This window comes from Bos indicus, chromosome 10, assembly GCF_029378745.1.
Source record: "Bos indicus isolate NIAB-ARS_2022 breed Sahiwal x Tharparkar chromosome 10, NIAB-ARS_B.indTharparkar_mat_pri_1.0, whole genome shotgun sequence".
NCBI lineage: Eukaryota > Metazoa > Chordata > Mammalia > Artiodactyla > Bovidae > Bos > Bos indicus.
This window is the reverse complement of record NC_091769.1, coordinates 24,439,850-24,457,307: the sequence shown is the minus strand read 5'-3', so window position 1 is coordinate 24,457,307 and position 17,458 is coordinate 24,439,850. Positions and strand designations below refer to the sequence as shown.

The window sequence follows — 17,458 nt, the reverse complement described above, 5'->3', positions numbered from 1 at the left end:
ATTGATGCTTTTGAACTGTAGCATTGGAGTAAACTCTTGAGAGCCCCTTGGGCTGCAAGGAGATCAAACCAGTCCCTCCTAAAGGAAATCAGTCCTGAATATTCATTGAAAAGATTGATACTGAAGTTGAAACTCCAATACTTTGACCACCTGATGCGAAAAACTGACTCATTTGCAAAGAGCCTGATGCTGGGGAAGATTGAAGGCAGGAGGAGAACAGGATGACAGAGGATGAGATGGTTGGATGGCATCACCAACTCAATGGACATGACTTTGAGTAAACTCTGGGAATTGGTAATGGACAGGGAAGCCTGGCATGCTGCAGTCCATGGGGTCACAAAGAGTTGGACAGGACTGAGTGACTGAACTGAACTGAGACTTTTCCATCTGTGCACAGACCATGTGGTTGATCTACATGACAAACCCCACTTCCTGTCTTGGGGGAGAGTCACAAGGAACCCAGGTACGATGTATATGTGCTCTCAGGCACTTAAAGACACTGAACTCTCAGCTTGAGGCAGAATTAAACAGATTTGTGCAGGGGAGTCCATGCCTCATGCTGCTCTCCAGTCTGCTCTGGGTGTTCCTGGCCTTCACCTTCTCTGGTAGGGATGCTCTCAAGCATGGGTGCAAGTGTTCAGGGTGAAAGGCCTGCACACAGGCGTGTGGTGTTTCACCGGGACTTGGGGAGGAAAGGAGGACTGGAGAAAAGCAAGCATCTTAAGATTTCAGTTTAGTTTTTCTTTTTGGAGACCTAAATGAGTCTAATTCCTACACTATTTTATTCACTGCTTCATCTCTGTTTTCTGATTTTTTTCACAGGATCTGGTGTGGCCCAGAAAGTTACTCAAGACCAGCCAGACATAACCTGCAAGTGGGGCAATCAGTCACTCTGAACTGTCAGTATGAAGTCAGTTGGTACATGATCTCCTACTACATTTTTTAGTACAAGCAGCTTCCCAGTGGACAGATGACTTACCTCATTCGTCAGTATTCAGAAGATGGGAATGCAAGGGATGGCCGTTACTCTGTAAACTTCCAGAAAGCAGATACCTCCATCAGCCTCACCATTTCAGCCTTACAGCTGGAAGATACTGGAAAGTACTTCTGTGCTCTCTGTGAACTCACAGTGGTTGAAGTAATGGGACAAGCTGAACAAAAACCCCAGAGCTTAATAAGAGAGAGCCTCCCTGCTGCAGGACTCCAGCTGAAATGCACACCTGCAGATCCCAGCAAGAAATGGTAATCATGTGGTTGCTTCATCTGTGGTCTGGATCATAGAATTTAATTCTAAATAAAAGCTTCTTCCTTGTTATTTGATGTCCAGAGTAATTTTCTACTGTTAACATTCTCCTCTTGAATTTTTGACTTTAAATCAATCATACAGAACATGTGTAAAGTTGTCTAAACTTGCTCCATAAATAATTTAAAGTGACAGTTTCACTAAAATACACTCACATCACAAATCTGGGTATAGTTACTTGGAATCATCATAAAAATAATTTCCTTAGTCCTTTATTCTTAGTATTGTGTCACCGAAGGTACAATCAAAGAAGCAGAACCACCAGTGGTGTGGAATAAGAAATTAGTTATAAAGATTAGGACTCAAGTAATTGCTAGATCTGGTGGAAGAGTGTATACAAATCTGTTATCTTGGTATCTGATGTTGAGACTGAACTCATTGTTTGTCAGCTAGAGTAATATTTGAAGAAGAAAGTTGGATATAGACCAGAGCATGGACAAACTATGACTCATAAGGACAAACTAGAGCCACGAGGTAAATGGAAACCACCAAGACACACTAAAATTTGTCTGTTTCACCTTCTTCAGTCTCACAGTAGTGGGTGACCTTAGGAGAAGTGGGTGTCATTTGGTGTCATGCTACCTGCATACTCAGCCCAAAACAGAGAAGACCAGGAGGAGGTTTGGTGGGAAGTGAAGGAGTTGTGAATCAACAATAAGTTGAGCTATCAGATCAGCAGCAATATGAGTGAACAACCATAGTCCCTGGAGCCCTGTACCAACCCCCAAAACATAAAACCTATGGCTACTTCATCACAATCACCTTGCAAATGTTACACAAATTTCTTTTGTGGCCAATCCTAACCAAGAACAATACGGGAAGCACTTTCTGGGAAAGATATTTCCAGTTAGTTTGGATAGTACAAAGCTGCTACAGTACCCTCTTTGTTAACCTGGCATCCATCTGTACTCTCTTAACAACTTTCTCTATCCTCCACCATCTTCCAGAGGTTGCTCAAATTCACGTCCCTTGATTTGGTAATGCTATCTAACAATCTCATCCTCTGCTGCCCCCTTCTCCTTTTGTGTTCAATCTTTCCAAGCACCAGGGTCTTTCCCAAAGAGTGGCTCTTCTCATCAAGTGGCCAAATTACTGGAGTTTCAGCTTCAGCATCAGTCCTTCCAATGAATATTCAGGATTGATTTCCTTTAGGATTGGCTGGCTTGATCTCCTTGTAGTCCAAGGAACTCTCAAGAATCTTTTCCAACACCACAGTTCTTGCTAATATAATGCAGTAATTCCTCATTCAACCCAAAAGATTCTAACTTCATCCTGCAAAGATTATAGCAAGTTCATTTATCCATTTGGGACTGAAGTTATTTCTTTTCCAGCTAAGCCACATTCTCCCATTGAATCCTTTATCTTCGCTGCTGCTAAGTTGCTTCAGTTGTGTCCGACTCTGTGCGCCCCGATAGACGGCAGCCCACCAGGCTCCTCGTCCCTGGGATTCTCCAGGCAAGAACACTGGAGTGGATTGCCATTTTCCTTCTCCAATGCATGAAAGTGAAAAGTGAAAGTGAAGTCGCTCAGTCATGTCCGACTCTTAGCGACCCCATGGACTGCAGCCTACCAGGCTTCTCCATCCATGGGATTTTCCAGGCACTACTAAGCTATAATAAGATATAAGATTGACTTATATTAGCATATCTTACATTACTACATGTAAGCAAACGGGAGAGGGGAATTAAAATTGGTTAATGTAATACATAAATATATTTACATCAAAATGAAAAAAAATTCACATAAGTATTATTGTTCTCATTCCTGAAAATGACCACATGATTATAGCTGGTATTTATAACTACCTCTTCTACTACCCATCCCATAACCTCTTTGTTCATAGCAAGAATTTCCACTCACTGCCATACTTGACTTCCTACAAAACAATCTCCTTATTCAGGAGCAATGCTATGAGGAAAGCCATAAATTTGAATAAGGAATTCTGCAAGTCTACCACTCTGGTTTTGGCAGAAGATTGTGACTTTCACTGCAATGATTGAAGGCAAATGCAAAAATCTATTTAAGTGGAAACAATCTTGCCAATATCCATGGACACTTTCCATATTGTATTCTGGGAAACATCATTAAGAATGATACCTAACTTCACATCAGAAGCAATAGAAGCCACCAAGGTAAAATATTTTTAATTTTTAAATTTTTTTAATTTAATTTAATTTTTTAACTTGGCAATATTGTATTGGTTTTGCCACATATCAAAATGAATCCGACACAGATATACATGTATTCCCCATCCTGAACCCTCCTCCCACCTCCCTCTCCATACCGTCCCTCTGGGTCGTCCCAGTGCACCAGCCCCAAGCATCCAGTTGCGTGCATCAGACCTGGACTGGCAACTTGTTTCATATACGATATTATACATGTTTCAATGCCATTCTCCCAAATCATCCCACCCTCTCCCTCTCCCACAGAGTCCATAAGACTGTTCTATACATCAGTGTCTCTTTTGCTGTCTCATACACAGAGTTATTATTACCATCTTTCTAAATTCCATATATATGCGTTAGTATACTGTACTGGTGTTTTTCTTTCTGGTTTACTTCACTCTGTGTAATAGCCTCCAGTTTCATCCACCTCATTAGAACTGACTCAAATGCATTCTTTTTAATGGCTGAGTAATACTCCATTGTGTATATGTACCACTGCTTTCTTATCCATTCATCTGATGATGGACATCTAGGTTGCTTCCATGTCCTGGCTATTATAAACAGTGCTGCGATGTACATTGGGGTACATGTGTCTCTTTCAATTCTGGTTTCCTCGGTGTGTATGCCCAGCAGTGGGATACACATAAGGCAGTTCTATTTCCAGTTTTTTAAGGAATCTCCACACTGTTCTCCATAGTGGCTGTACTAGTTTGCATTCCCACCAACAGTGTAAGAGGGTTCCCTTTTCTCCACACCCTCTCCAGCATTTATTGCTTGTAGACTTTTGGATCGCAGCCATTCTGACTGGCGTGCAATGGTACCTCATAGTGGTTTTGATTTGCATTTCTCTGATAATGAGTGATGTTGAGCATCTTTTCATGTGTTTGTTAGCCATCTGTATGTCTTCTTTGGAGAAATGTCTATTTAGTTCTTTGGCCCATTTTTTGACTGGGTCATTTATTTTTCTGGAATTGAACTGTAGGAGTTGCTTGTATATTTTTGAGATTTGTTGTTTGTCAATTGCTTCATTTGCTATTATTTTCTCCCATTCTGAAGGCTGTCTTATCACCTTGCTTATAGTTTCCTTTGTTGTGCAGAAGCCTTTAAGTTTAATTAGGTCCCATTTGTTTATTTTTGCTTTTATTTCCAATATTCTGGGAGTTGGGTCATAGAGGATCCTGCTGTGATGTATGTCGGAGAGTGTTTTGCCTATGTTCTCCTCTAGGAGTTTAATAGTTTCTGGTCTCCTAGCAATCTTGATTCCAGCTTGTGCTGGAAGGGGATGACAGAGGATGAGATGGCTGGATGGCATCACTGACTCGATGGACGTGAGTCTGAGTGAACTCTGGGAGTAGGTGATGGACAGGGAGGCCTGGCGTGCTGTGATTCATGGGGTCATAAAGAGTCAGACACGACTGAGCGACTGAACTGAACTGAACTGAATAATCCTAATTGCAAGATAGAAATAAAATGAGAAGCATTAGCAATTTTTCATGGTTCTTTCTTGTGTCAATAAAATGTTCATTCCAGTGTGTTAGTCTTAACCTAGCAGTGAAAAAAATACAAATAATTCTCGTTGTTCCAAAGACTTTTTTCATGCCCGACTTTTTGCCAATTCAAGAACTGTAGCCCTTCAGGCTCCTCTGTCCATGGGATTTTCTAGGCAAGAATACTGGAGTGGGTTGCCATTTTCTTCTGCAGAAGATCTTCCCAATTCAGGGATCAAACATGATCCTTTGTCTCCTGCATTGGAGATGGATTCTTTACCACTGTGGCACCTGGGAAGTGGTCCAGTATTCTTTATAATGTCTATGTAGTACTCTGAAATATTCTATTATTAACTACTTTTCCATTAATAAATATTTGTTTCTGTTACTGTGCTATCATAAAGAGTGTTGTCTTTATACATCTTTGTAGATTGACTTTTGTATATATGGAGACATGTCTATTGTAATGCAATTTCTGAAACTGGAATGAGTGTTTGCCAAAAAAGGCGCATTTAAAAATTTTTTGATAAAGTGCCAATTTCCATTCAAGTGGTATAAACAGTTATACTTCAACCAACAGGGAGTGAGAAGGTGCAATTTGCATCTTCCAAAAATTGAGAATTATCAGCCTTTTTCATTTTAGCAATCCTAATATACTTTATGTATGGCATTTTACTGATCCCTAGTGCTTTTGAGCAATTTTTTTCTCTGTATATTGGCACTCTTTCATTCACCCTTGGTCATATGCTTATTCCTATCTTTTGACCATTTTTTCCATTCAGTTCAGTTCAGTTCAGTCGCTCAGTCATATCTGACTCTTTGCGACTCCATGAATTGCAGCACCCCAGGCCTCCTTGTCTATCACCAACTCCCAGAGTTCACTCAGACTCATGTCCATCGAGTCAGTGATGCCATCCAGCCATCTCATTCTCTGTTGTCCCCTTCTCCTCCTGCCCTCAATCCCTCCCAGCATCAGGGTCTTTTCCAATGAGTCAACTCTTCGCATGAGGTGGCCAAACTACTGGAGTTTCAGCTTTAGCATCATTCCTTCCAAAGAAATCCCAGGGCTGATCTTCAGAATGGACTGGTTGGATCTCCTTGCAGTCCAAGGGACTCTCAAGAGTCTTCTCCAACACCACAGTTCAAAAGCATCAATTCTTCGGTGCTCAGCTTTCTTCACAGTCCAACTCTCACATCCATACATGACCACTGGAAAAATCATAGCCTTGACTAGACGGACCTTTGTTGGCAAAGTAATGTCTCTGCTTTTTAATATGCTGTTTAGGTTGGTCATAACTTTCCTTCCAAGGAGTAAGAGGTTAGTTTTATTTGCTAGAATTATTTTGATATCTTACTTGATATTTCAATGTTTATATTTGTTTGTATGTTTTATTCTAACATAGTACCATTTATTTTTTAAATGATGTTGTCTTTAGTCTTATACTGTCAAATCTATCAAACATTTGTTTCTTTTTGGCTTTAAAATCACTGTTTTTTTAGAAAATCCTCAATGTATCTTTTAATCTTCATTACCATTTAGTGAGTTATTCTGAGACCTATGCTACCTATTAGAAAGCTAAGCCTCTAAGAGATTTTAAAAGTTGCCTATATTCAGTTAATATGTCTTATCCCAACTGTTACATTTATTTTTTAATCTGCTAATGTCAAGCTGCAAAATCTCGGCATTTGTTGTTCAATGCGGCCTCACTGGAAGCAATAAGCTCCAAAATAATGAGTCAATTGGAAAGTCAGTGGAATGAATCACAATGCCCATCACAGAAGGTGAAACAGTTCATGGAAAAATGTCAAGTGTTAGAATAAAAAGCATATGTTGTGACTCGAGAAAAGCAATAATCCTTAATTCTGTAAAGAAACATGCTAGTCCTCTAAATATCCAAATGGCAATAGAACGATGTGTTACTGATTGTAGCAAGATTCTGAAACATCCTGAGCTCCTTATTAGCCACACAATTTCCCCAGGAGAAAAGATTTAGAGGAAATTAGAGCACAGGACAGGAAAATAATAGAGAGGTGTTCCAGTCCTTGATATGAGCGGCATCACTGACGTAATATTCTTGGATCATCAAAAAGACAGAAATCTATCCTCCTGTGTAGAATGTGTTCAGTTCAGTTCAGTTCAGTCCCTCAGTCGTGTCCGAACCTTTGCGACCCCATGAATCGCAGCATGCCAGGCCTCCCGGTCCATCACCAACTCCTGGAGTTCACTCAAATTCACGTCCATCGAGTCGGTGATGCCATCCAGCCTTCTCATCCTCTGTCGTCCCCTTCTCCTCCTGTCCCCAATCCCTCCCAGCATCCGAGTCTTTTCAAATGAGTGGAGGAGGATAGATTTCTGTCTTTTTGATGATCCAAGAATATTATGTCAGTGATGCCGCTCACATCAAGGACTGGAATACCTCTCTATTATTTTCCTGTCCTGTGCTCTAATTTCCTCTAAATCTTTTCTCCTGGCGAAAATGTGTGGTGAATAAGGAGCTCAGGATGCTTCAGAATCTTGCTACAATCAGTAACACATCGGTCTATTGCCAGCTTCTCATGAGGTGGCCAAAGTACTGGAGTTTCAGCTTTAGCATACCTAAATGTAAATTGCTGTGTTTACCATGCTTTGGAAATTGCTTTGATTCATGAGTCAGAGATGAAGGAACAGATACTGTACTGAGGTCTTGGAAAGTGCAATGAGAGGTGCTGTAGCACTTTCCAAACACCAGAATATCCCTCCAGTCACTTTTTCACTCATTTCTTCCTCTTCACAGACATGGAGCTCACTTTCCTTTTCCTCACTTCACTATTCCTGAAACATATCTTTTCGTTTCTTTTGCTTATTGAAGTGTTCTCAGTTATCAGCCCAGTACCCAACATATAGTAGGTGTTCAATAAATATTTATTGAGTAAAGAAATATTCATGACTGATGTTACTAATAATTGCTAGGGATACAATAAAATATTGAAAGGGTGAGTTAGATTTTCTATAAAAATAGAAGAGACAGTCAACCTCATATGCATAATGAAGACAGGGTTATATTTGAAAATATTTATTTATTCATAAACTCATTAATCCTTTCCTTCTATTTCTGTTTCTTTTCCTTCCTCCCTCCCTCTCTCTTTTCCTTCTTTCCTCTCTTTACTCCTTTTTCCTATCATTATTAGTGCAGTAGGTCATATATGAAACTTCAGTTTATTCCAATACAAAATTATTTCTTCCATTAAAATTCCCAGTATGTTGTGTTTCTCATAAAGTGGTTGACATGATATATTTTGAAAGATTAAAATTATGTTTAACTAGAGTCCCCTGCAAAAAAGCAGGGAATTCTCCTGATTTTAGAAAAATAGATACAAAAATAGTTATTTAGATATCAACTGGTATTCTCATTGAGTTCATCTTCCATAACTATAAGCCAACAGAGGTGTTAAAATTCCGTATGGTATTTCAGTAAACCCATGCCCATAGTAAATCCATGTCCAGTTACAACTGGACATATTAGAACTGGACATGGAACAACAGACTGGTTCCAAATATGAAAAGGAGTACGTCAAGGCTGTATATTGTCACCTTGCTTATTTAACTTCTATGCAGAGTACGTCATGAGAAACCCTGGGCTAGAAGAAGCACAAGCTGGAATCAAGATTGCCAGGAGAAATATCAATAACCTCAGATATGCAGATGACACCACCCTTATGGCAGAAAGTGAAGAGCAACTAAAAAGCCTCTTGATGAAAGTGAAAGAGGAGAGTGAAAAAGTTGGCTTAAAGCTCAACATTCAGAAAACTAAGATCATGGCATGTGGTCCCATCACTTCATGGGAAATAGATAGGGAAACAGTGGAAACAGTGTCAGACTTTATTTTTTTGGGCTCCAAAATCACTGCAGATGGTGATTGCAGCCATGAAATTAAAAGACGCTTACTCCTTGGAAGGAAAGTTATGACCAACCTAGATAGCATATTAAAGAGCAGAGACATTACTTTGCTGACAAAGGTCCGTCTAGTCAAGGCTATGGTTTTTCCAGTGGTCATGTATGGATGTGAGAGTTGGACTGTGAAGAAAGCTGAGCACTGAAGAATTTATGCTTTTGAACTGTGGTGTTGGAGAAGACTCTTGAGAGTCCCTTGGACTGCAAGGAGATCCAACCAGTCCATTCTAAAGGAAATCAGTCCTGGGTGTTCTTTGGAAGGAATGATGCTGAAGCTGAAACTCTAGTCCTTTGGCCAGCTCATGGGAAGAGTTGACTCATTGGAAAAGTCTCTGATGCTGGGAGGGATTGGAGGCAGAGGCAGGAGGAGAAGAGGACGACAGAAGATGAGATGGCTGGATGGCATCACTGACTCGATGGACATGAGTCTGGGTGAACTCCGGGAGTTGGTGATGGACAGGAAGGCCTGGCGTGCTGCGACTCATGGGGTCGCAAAGAGTCAGACACGACGCAGCGACTCAACTGAACTGAACTGAAGCTCTTTCCTTAATCTGAACCTTTGCAGATACTGTCCTCTTTGGTCAGAATGATTTTTCCCAAGTACTTGTTTAAAACACTTATATGGACTCAACCTTTACAGCCCAGGTCAAGCAACATTACTTCTTATGTGAAATCTCAGAGGAGAATATTGCTAACATTTAATTATAAATATTCTTGGATCTGGTCCCCTCTTAAGATGGTTTGACAGGAATATTTGCCACTGAGGGCCATTTTATATTTATATTCATTCAAACTGTTTCCTACGAGGCATGAAGAGATTCCTTTTAGTCCACAAACCAAAGCATGGTCAAGTTCTCTTCTTGTCATTTAGCAAATATCTCCTTCACAGCACAAGACCCAGAGATAGGCTTTAGCAAATACGATGGTGTGAGTTGGGAAAGGGCAACCTTCTCCAGTGGGTGACTATTCTGTCTTGGTTTACATCCTTCTGCGTAAACTGTGACAGGGGTCCTGATCTTCATGAAGACCAGGGAACTTTTAAAACATCCCCAAGTGCTGCTTCAGAACCTTTGCTCTTTTAGGGTGGGAGTGGAACCTTCACCAACATAGCATTCCTAGATTTATCTTCATTTTGAGTTCAAATCCAACATGCCTGAAAAGGAAAAGTTATCCCAATCATGTGCATTTCAACTTTGTTAACTCATGGGATTTTCCTTTTCCATTACATCCTAAACCTGCTTCTCTTTCTGTTTCTATATATAAAGTCATTCAGATTCAGATTTACTTTTGACTTTAAAGAAGTTTTGAGATTTCTACTGTTTGTATAAATACATGGCAACACTTCAAAGACATTAAGGACCCTATAGTGGGTTGGAGGGTGGCCCCAAAAGATACATTCACATCCTAATCCACAGAAACTGTGAATGTGAACTTAACAAAGAACCTTTTCAAATGTAATTAAGCAAAGGATGTCAAAATCTAATCATACTGGATTGTCTTGGTGGGGCCTCAATCCAGTGACAAGTATCCTTTTAAGAGACACACAGGTGAGAAGTGTGTGTCCTTGTGACAGGAAGTCCTTGTGAGGTCTTCTCGATGGAGGAGGAGGTTGGAGGTATACAGTCACAGGCAAAGGACCACATGGAACCACCAGAAGCCAGAAGAGGCATGGGAGGAGTCTCTTCTAGAACATTTGGAAGGAGTATGTTCCTGCTGACACCTTGTTGTCAGACCTCTGCCCTCCAGGTTGAAGGGAACCGATTCTTGTTTTTTGGAGCCATCAAATTCATGGTGATTTGTTGTGGGAGAACTAGGGCTACTGGGGCTCAGACAGTTTTCCAAAGGTAACATTTCTAAATAGCTACAAGCAACTCCTGACTGTTTACATTCATGGAAGGGCACTTTTAAATTGCTCTTTGGGACATTTGCATTCAAATTCTCACATATGCAAACATACACATTTATTTATCATTCAACAAATGTTTGAGTAACCACTATTTACCAGGTATTAGTGGATCAGCAATTTTTGATCCAGTCACGGAGGGGCAGCATCTGCAAACATAGACACTCCCTGGGGAAAATGGGCGGGTAATAAGGTAGTAAGTCTGATTGGCTGTTTCAAACTGTAGTCACTCCTTTCTATTTTCTTTCCAAAAGGCAGTATAGAATACATTTCTATAGATCTGGAAGAAGCTGATACAAGAGAAACCCTTTTAGGAGCAGGCAGATTCAGCAACTCTTTCTGAAGAGGAAGAAAAGGGAGATGCTACTGTTCGCACCAGTGTTGATCTTATGGATACAAATATCATGTGAGTTTGATTGCTCCCAGAAAATTCAGCACAGAGGAATCTTATATACAGGCAACTGTAGGAGTGGGATTTTCTGACTGAGAGCAGGATGTTGAGAAAAACATAAAAACTAAAACGTGGGAGATAGAGGGAGTTGGGGAAGGAGACATGGAAAGAAGGAGAAAATACACAAGAAGAATGAAAGACACCATTATAGCTGAGAGAATAAACATCTAATCAGACTTTCTCTGTTACTTCTCATTGCTTTTCTGAATAGAAATGAATGGACAACAGATAAAGCATTTTCGTGAATTCTTGCTTCTGCAAGAAGGAGAGAACTTCACCACGTACTGCAATTCCTCAAGCACCTTTTACAGTTTACAGTGGTATAAGCAGAGGCCTGGGGGCAGTCCTGTCCTCTTGATGATATTAGCTAAAGGTGGAGAAGTGAAGACACAGCGGAGATGGACAGGTCGGCTTGGAGAGTCCAAACAGCACAGCTTCCTGCACCTCACGGCTGCCCAGCTCTCAGATGCAGGAACCTACTTCTGTGCAGAGGCACAGTGCTCTGGTAGCACCTGCTGTCTGTCCCGAAACCTCACTGTGGGCTCCAGCGGTCGCTCCTCCTCATCTCTCCTCAGAGCAGGGGCCAGAGATAGCTGAATTTATGATGTCTATGAAAATTGAATTTTTAATTAAAAAAAATTCCCCAGACTCAGTGTTACTGAAGAATTCTGTCAAACATTGAATTATACACAATTTTTTGCAGAAAATATAAAGAAAATAATTCTTCACTCATTTTATAAGGCTAATATTACCCTGATACCCAAATCAGACAAAGACCATAAAGAACCAAAAACTACAGGGAAATGTCTTTTATCTTGGAGATAGACACAAATTTCTGAAAACATTTTAGCGAGTAAAATTCATTGATATATAAAATGAATAATATACTGAGCACAATTGTAATTTCTTTCAAGAGTGCAAGACACTTTAATATTGAAAATCAATGGATGGAATTTACCATATTAACATGGTAGAAAAGAAAAATCATATCATCATATTAATCTAGTCAGAAAAAAAGGATTTGCAAAAATTCAGTAGTCAGTTATGGTGAAAACTCTGAGCAACACAAGAAGATGAGGAATCTCCTCAATAGCTAATGGTATTCTTACTAGTAAAAAACTACGATTTTCTCTAATAAAGAGAACAAAACCAGAGTGTCCATTCTTGTCACTCCTTCCGTACAGGGCTAGATGTTGGAGCCAGTGCAATAAAGAAAGTAGATGTAACAATCTAATAGAGTTGAAAGAAAAAGTAAAACTGCCACAATTTGCTGGTAACATGATTATCTATGTAGAAAATCCAAAGAATATACCCCTAAAATTATATTAGGTAAATCCAAATTAAAATTAGAAAGAGAAAACACTTCACATCTATCATAAGGGCTAAAATGAAAATTACTGACAATACCAAATTCTGGCAAGGAAGCAGAGAAATCGGATCACTCATGCATTGCTGGTGGGTGAATGGCCCAGTCATTCTAGAAAACAATCCAAGAGTTTCACATAAACTTAAATATTCACTTACTGAACAACCCAGCAATCACACTACTGGGTATTTATGTTTGAGAAAGGAAAACTTTATGTTCACACAAAAATATGTACATTAGTATTTGAAATTAACCAGTGATCCTCACTGGATGAACAGATAAATATCCTATAGTACATTTACACAATGAGATACTATTTATACATCTTTCTCAACTTCAGTAGGGTTATTTTGCAATAAACCATTTTAAGTTGAAACAATAGAAAGCCAAAAGTTCATTTAATATGGGAAGGAAATCTAAAAAAGAGTGGAGATAAATATATACATGTATAACAGATTTCTTTTGCTGCATTGCAGAAACTAACATTGTAAAGAAACTATACTTCAATAAAAATAAAAATTTTAAAAATGATAACCCATCTAATATATTTAACCTAGCTTCCCTTGAAAGTGGAAGTCGCTCAGTCGTATCCGACTCATTGCAACCCTATGGGCTGTCTATGGAATTCTCCAGGCCAGACTAATGGAGTGAGTAGCCTTTCCCTTCTCCAGGGCATCTTCCCAATCCAGGGATCGAACACAGGTTTCCTGCATTTCAGGTGGATTCTTAACCAGCTGAGCCACAAGGGAAACCCAAGTATACTGGAGTGGGTAGCCTATCTCTTCTCCAGAGGAACTTCCTAAACCAGGAATCAAACCAGGGTCTTCTGCTTTGCAGCAAATTCTTTACCAACTCAGCTATCAGGGAAGTGGTAGCTTCCCTTAAATGTGGCCAATACTTACATTAGCCTACAGCTGGGAAAAAAATTGTCTCACACAGTCTATTTTAAAATGATGAAAATCTTATGAATGTGTTGAGTACTGTACTGAAAGTGAAATCAGAGTGGTTATATGGGTATGAAATGGCTGTAAATGTGTTGGTTGTTTACACTCATGATTTTGAGGCTGGCCAGGAGCTCAGCTCACTGCTGCTGCCCAGAATCACCAGGAAATATCGTACTGCATATTGCTAGCCCAGGAAAAGATAAAACTTCAATATTCCAAGTATGGTTTCTACTGAATGCATACCACTTTCTCACTACTGCAAAGTCAAAACTCCTAAACTGAATTATCCTAAATTAAGTTGGGGACAGTCTGTAGTGATTAAAAGGTAAAAATTATTGATATATGCAATAGTCTAGATGGATCTCTGGATGTTATGCTGAGTAAAAAACAATCTCAGAGGCTACATGGTATACGATTACACTTACTCAATTATTATGGTTGTATACACAGTGTGATTCTACTTATTCAACAGTCTCAACAGGACAAAATACAGAGATGAAAGGAGATCAGTAGTGACCTTGATTGTAAAGAAGTGCAGGCCTCAGGAAGGTGTGCAAAGAGGGTTTCTTTAGAGAGATGGAACAAATCTAAGTCATGATTTTAATGCTGGTAACAAGAGCCCATACATGTGATAGAGTTTCACAGAGCTATGCATCAAAACCAGAGTGCATATAAAACTGAGGTATCAGATCGCGATCTGTATTTTAATAAAATTTTGGCAATATAAATTTCCTGGTATGTATATGTGATTATTATATTAGCATATATATTTTAGAATATCAAGCCACTCCCCAGGCTGTTGTGGGCCTTTTTGGTCTCTTCTGCCTAGTTACAAATAATTGGAAACCAAGGCATCAGCAGTTTTCAAGGGTTGCAGAGGTGGGGATGGTTGGCAAAGCAAGTTCTTTAGGGTGGTGGAATGGTTCTGTATCTTAATTTTAGTGGTGGTAATAAGAATTTACAAATGTGATCAATTTCATAACTATGCATAAAAAGGTGGATATAAAACATGTGATAAATATAATATACTAACAGATATAATATATGTATTATCTTGGTGTTCCCCAGACTGCTCTGGGCATTTGTGGTCTCCCCTGCTTCCTTGTAAATAATTAGAAACCAGGACATCAGCTGCCTGTCACTCAGAGTTCATATGGGACAGAAGAATAGATGGTTCAACCTCATATACACTCTCCTCCCTGTATCACTCATTAATGAGTTCTTTTGAACTTAAATTCTAAGAACTGGCACCGTTTTCAAGACTGTGTCTAATACTTCCTTTTCTACTTGTTTGTTTGCTTTTGGTTCTTTTAAATGAATTTATCTATTAAAATGATGAAACCAAGTGGAAGATTGAGAGATACTTCATGATCATGTACAATATACAAAACTTCAATCATTAAGTTCTGTGGTATTGACATATACTAAGTGCTTAAACAGGATTGGAAAAGGTCAGTATTCATTCCAGTCCCAAAAAGGGTAATAGCAAAGATTGTTCAAATTATTATGCAATTGTGCTCATTTCACATACCAGTAAGATTATGCTTAAAATCCTTCAGCTAGCCTTCAGCAGTACGTGAACCAAGAAATTCCAGATATACAAACTGGGTTTCAGAGAGGCAGAGGAACCAGAGATCAAATTACCAACATTCATGGGATCATGGGGAATGCAAAGGGATTCCAGAAAAACATCTGTTTCATTTACTACACTAAAAACTTTGTGTGTATAACAACAAACTGGAAAATTCTTAAGGAGATGAAAATACCAGCCCACCTTACTTGTTTCCTGAGAAACCTGTATGCAGGTCAAGAAGCAACAGTTAGAACTGGACATGGAACAACCCACTGGTTCCAAATTGGGAAAGGAGTACGTCAAAGCTGTATTGTCAGTCCTCTTATTTAACTTATATGTGGAGTATAACATGCAAAATGCCGGGCTGGATGAATCACAAGCTGGAATCAAGATTGCTGGGAGAAATATCAAAAACCTTGGATATGCAGATGATACCACTCTAATGGGAGAAAGTGAAGAGGAACTAAAGGGCCTCTTGATGAGTGCGAAGGAGGAGAGTGAAAAAACTGACTTGAAACTCAACATTCAGAAATCTAAGATCATGGCATCTGATCCCATCACTTCATGGCAAATAGAAGGGGAAAAAATAGAAGTAATGACAGATTTTACTTTCTTGGGCTCCAAAATCCCTATGCATGGTGACTGAAGCCATGAAATTAAAAGATGCTTGCTCCTTGGAAGAAAAGATATGACAAACCAGCAGGTGGGCTAAGTCGCTTCAGTCCTGTCCAGCTCTGCATCCCTATGAACCGTAGCCCTCCAGTCTCCTCTGTTCATGAGATTTTCCAGGCAAGAATATTGGAGTGGGTTGCCATGCCCTCCTCCAGGGGATCTTCCTGACCCAGGGATAAAACCCACATCTCTTATGTCTCCTGAGTTTGCAGGCATTTTCTTAAACACTTGCACCCCAGAGAAGCTTAAGATGGCATATTAAAAAGCAGACACATCACTTTGCCGACAAAGGTCTGTATAATCAAAGCTATGGTTTTTCCAGTTGTCATGTGTGATGTGAGAATTGGACCATAAATAAGGCTGAATGCTGAAGAATTGATGCCTTTGAATTGTGGTGCTGGAGAAAGCTCTTGAGAGTCCCTTGGGCTGCAAGGAGGACAAACCAGTCAGTCCTAATAGAATCAACTGTGAATATTCACTGGAAGGACTGATGCTGAAGCTGAAGCTCCAATACTTTGGCCACCTGATGCGAAGAGCCAACTCATTGGAAAAACTCTGATTCTGGGAAAGATTGAGGGCAGGAGGAGAAAGGTACAGCAGAGGATGAGGTAGTTAGATAGCATCACCGACACAATGCACATGAATTAGAGCAACTTTGGGAGATACTGAAGTACAGTGTAGCCTCAGGTACTGCAGTCCGTGGGGTCACAAAGTTTGGACATGACTTAGTGACTGAACAACAATAAAAAAAGTGTTTAAAACCTGTAGATACCAAGTTTTGTAGGAGAACATTACAGCATTATGTCACAGAAAGATCTGGTATACTTATCTTTCAATTTATTTTACAAAGAGAAAAATAATGAGCCACTAACAAGTGAGACTGAACACTTTGGACCAATGACATAGAAAATGTGACATCAGGACAATGCCAGGACACATGGTCTAATAAATGCAATTCTATATGTGGAAGGGACAGGACTGAATATCCTGATCTTCCTCAAAGTCTAATAAATAAGACTCAATTTCAAATTTCAAAAGAATATTTTATTCCTGTATAATTTCATTCAAAATTTAAAACTGAATAGATGCTGAAAGTCAGATGAACTGATTTTTTGTGTCATTTCATGCTGAAGTAATTTTATTTATTGAAAAACCTAAATAGAGTCACAAAACTCAAGACAAAGACAGAGATATATTAATGATTTTGAATAAAATTTCCATTCACCAAGAAGCCTAAGATTTGCAAGTTTTTTAAAAGAGTCATTACATTCTAGATGGAGAAAAGTAAGAATAGGCTAAATGAACGACCTGTTAGTAGATTACAGAAAGTTTCATAGGCTATAGTAAATTATATCTTAAACAGGATGGCAAAACTATTTTGCTGAATAATTATCAATGTACGTCAACTTGTTTAATATTCAGTTCTCCTCTCTCAAATTTTAATACTGATTGCTTTTTTCATGCCTTCTTTCAGGATCTGCCTAATTTAATGACCAGGGAAAGACAAGCAGACAAAGTAAAGGTTTGTGGCGAGCCAGACTTTTTCCCATGTGTGCACAGACCACGTGGTCTATGAACATGACAACCCCCACTTCCTGTTGCGGGGAGTCACACAGGTACCGGGTAGTAGGTATATGTGCTGCCAGACACTCAAAGACACCGA

At 39.4% G+C, this 17,458-nt stretch overlaps 1 gene segment (V, D, J or C); it reads left to right on the top strand.

Annotated features, from left to right (window-relative positions):
• Window positions 1–11,453: 11,453 nt before the first annotated feature.
• LOC139185443 (T cell receptor alpha variable 25-like) lies at window positions 11,454–11,837 on the top strand. The segment is given in 1 exon segment: window positions 11,454–11,837. A coding segment is annotated over 1 exon segment (384 nt).
• The last annotated feature ends 5,621 nt before the right edge of the window (window positions 11,838–17,458 follow it).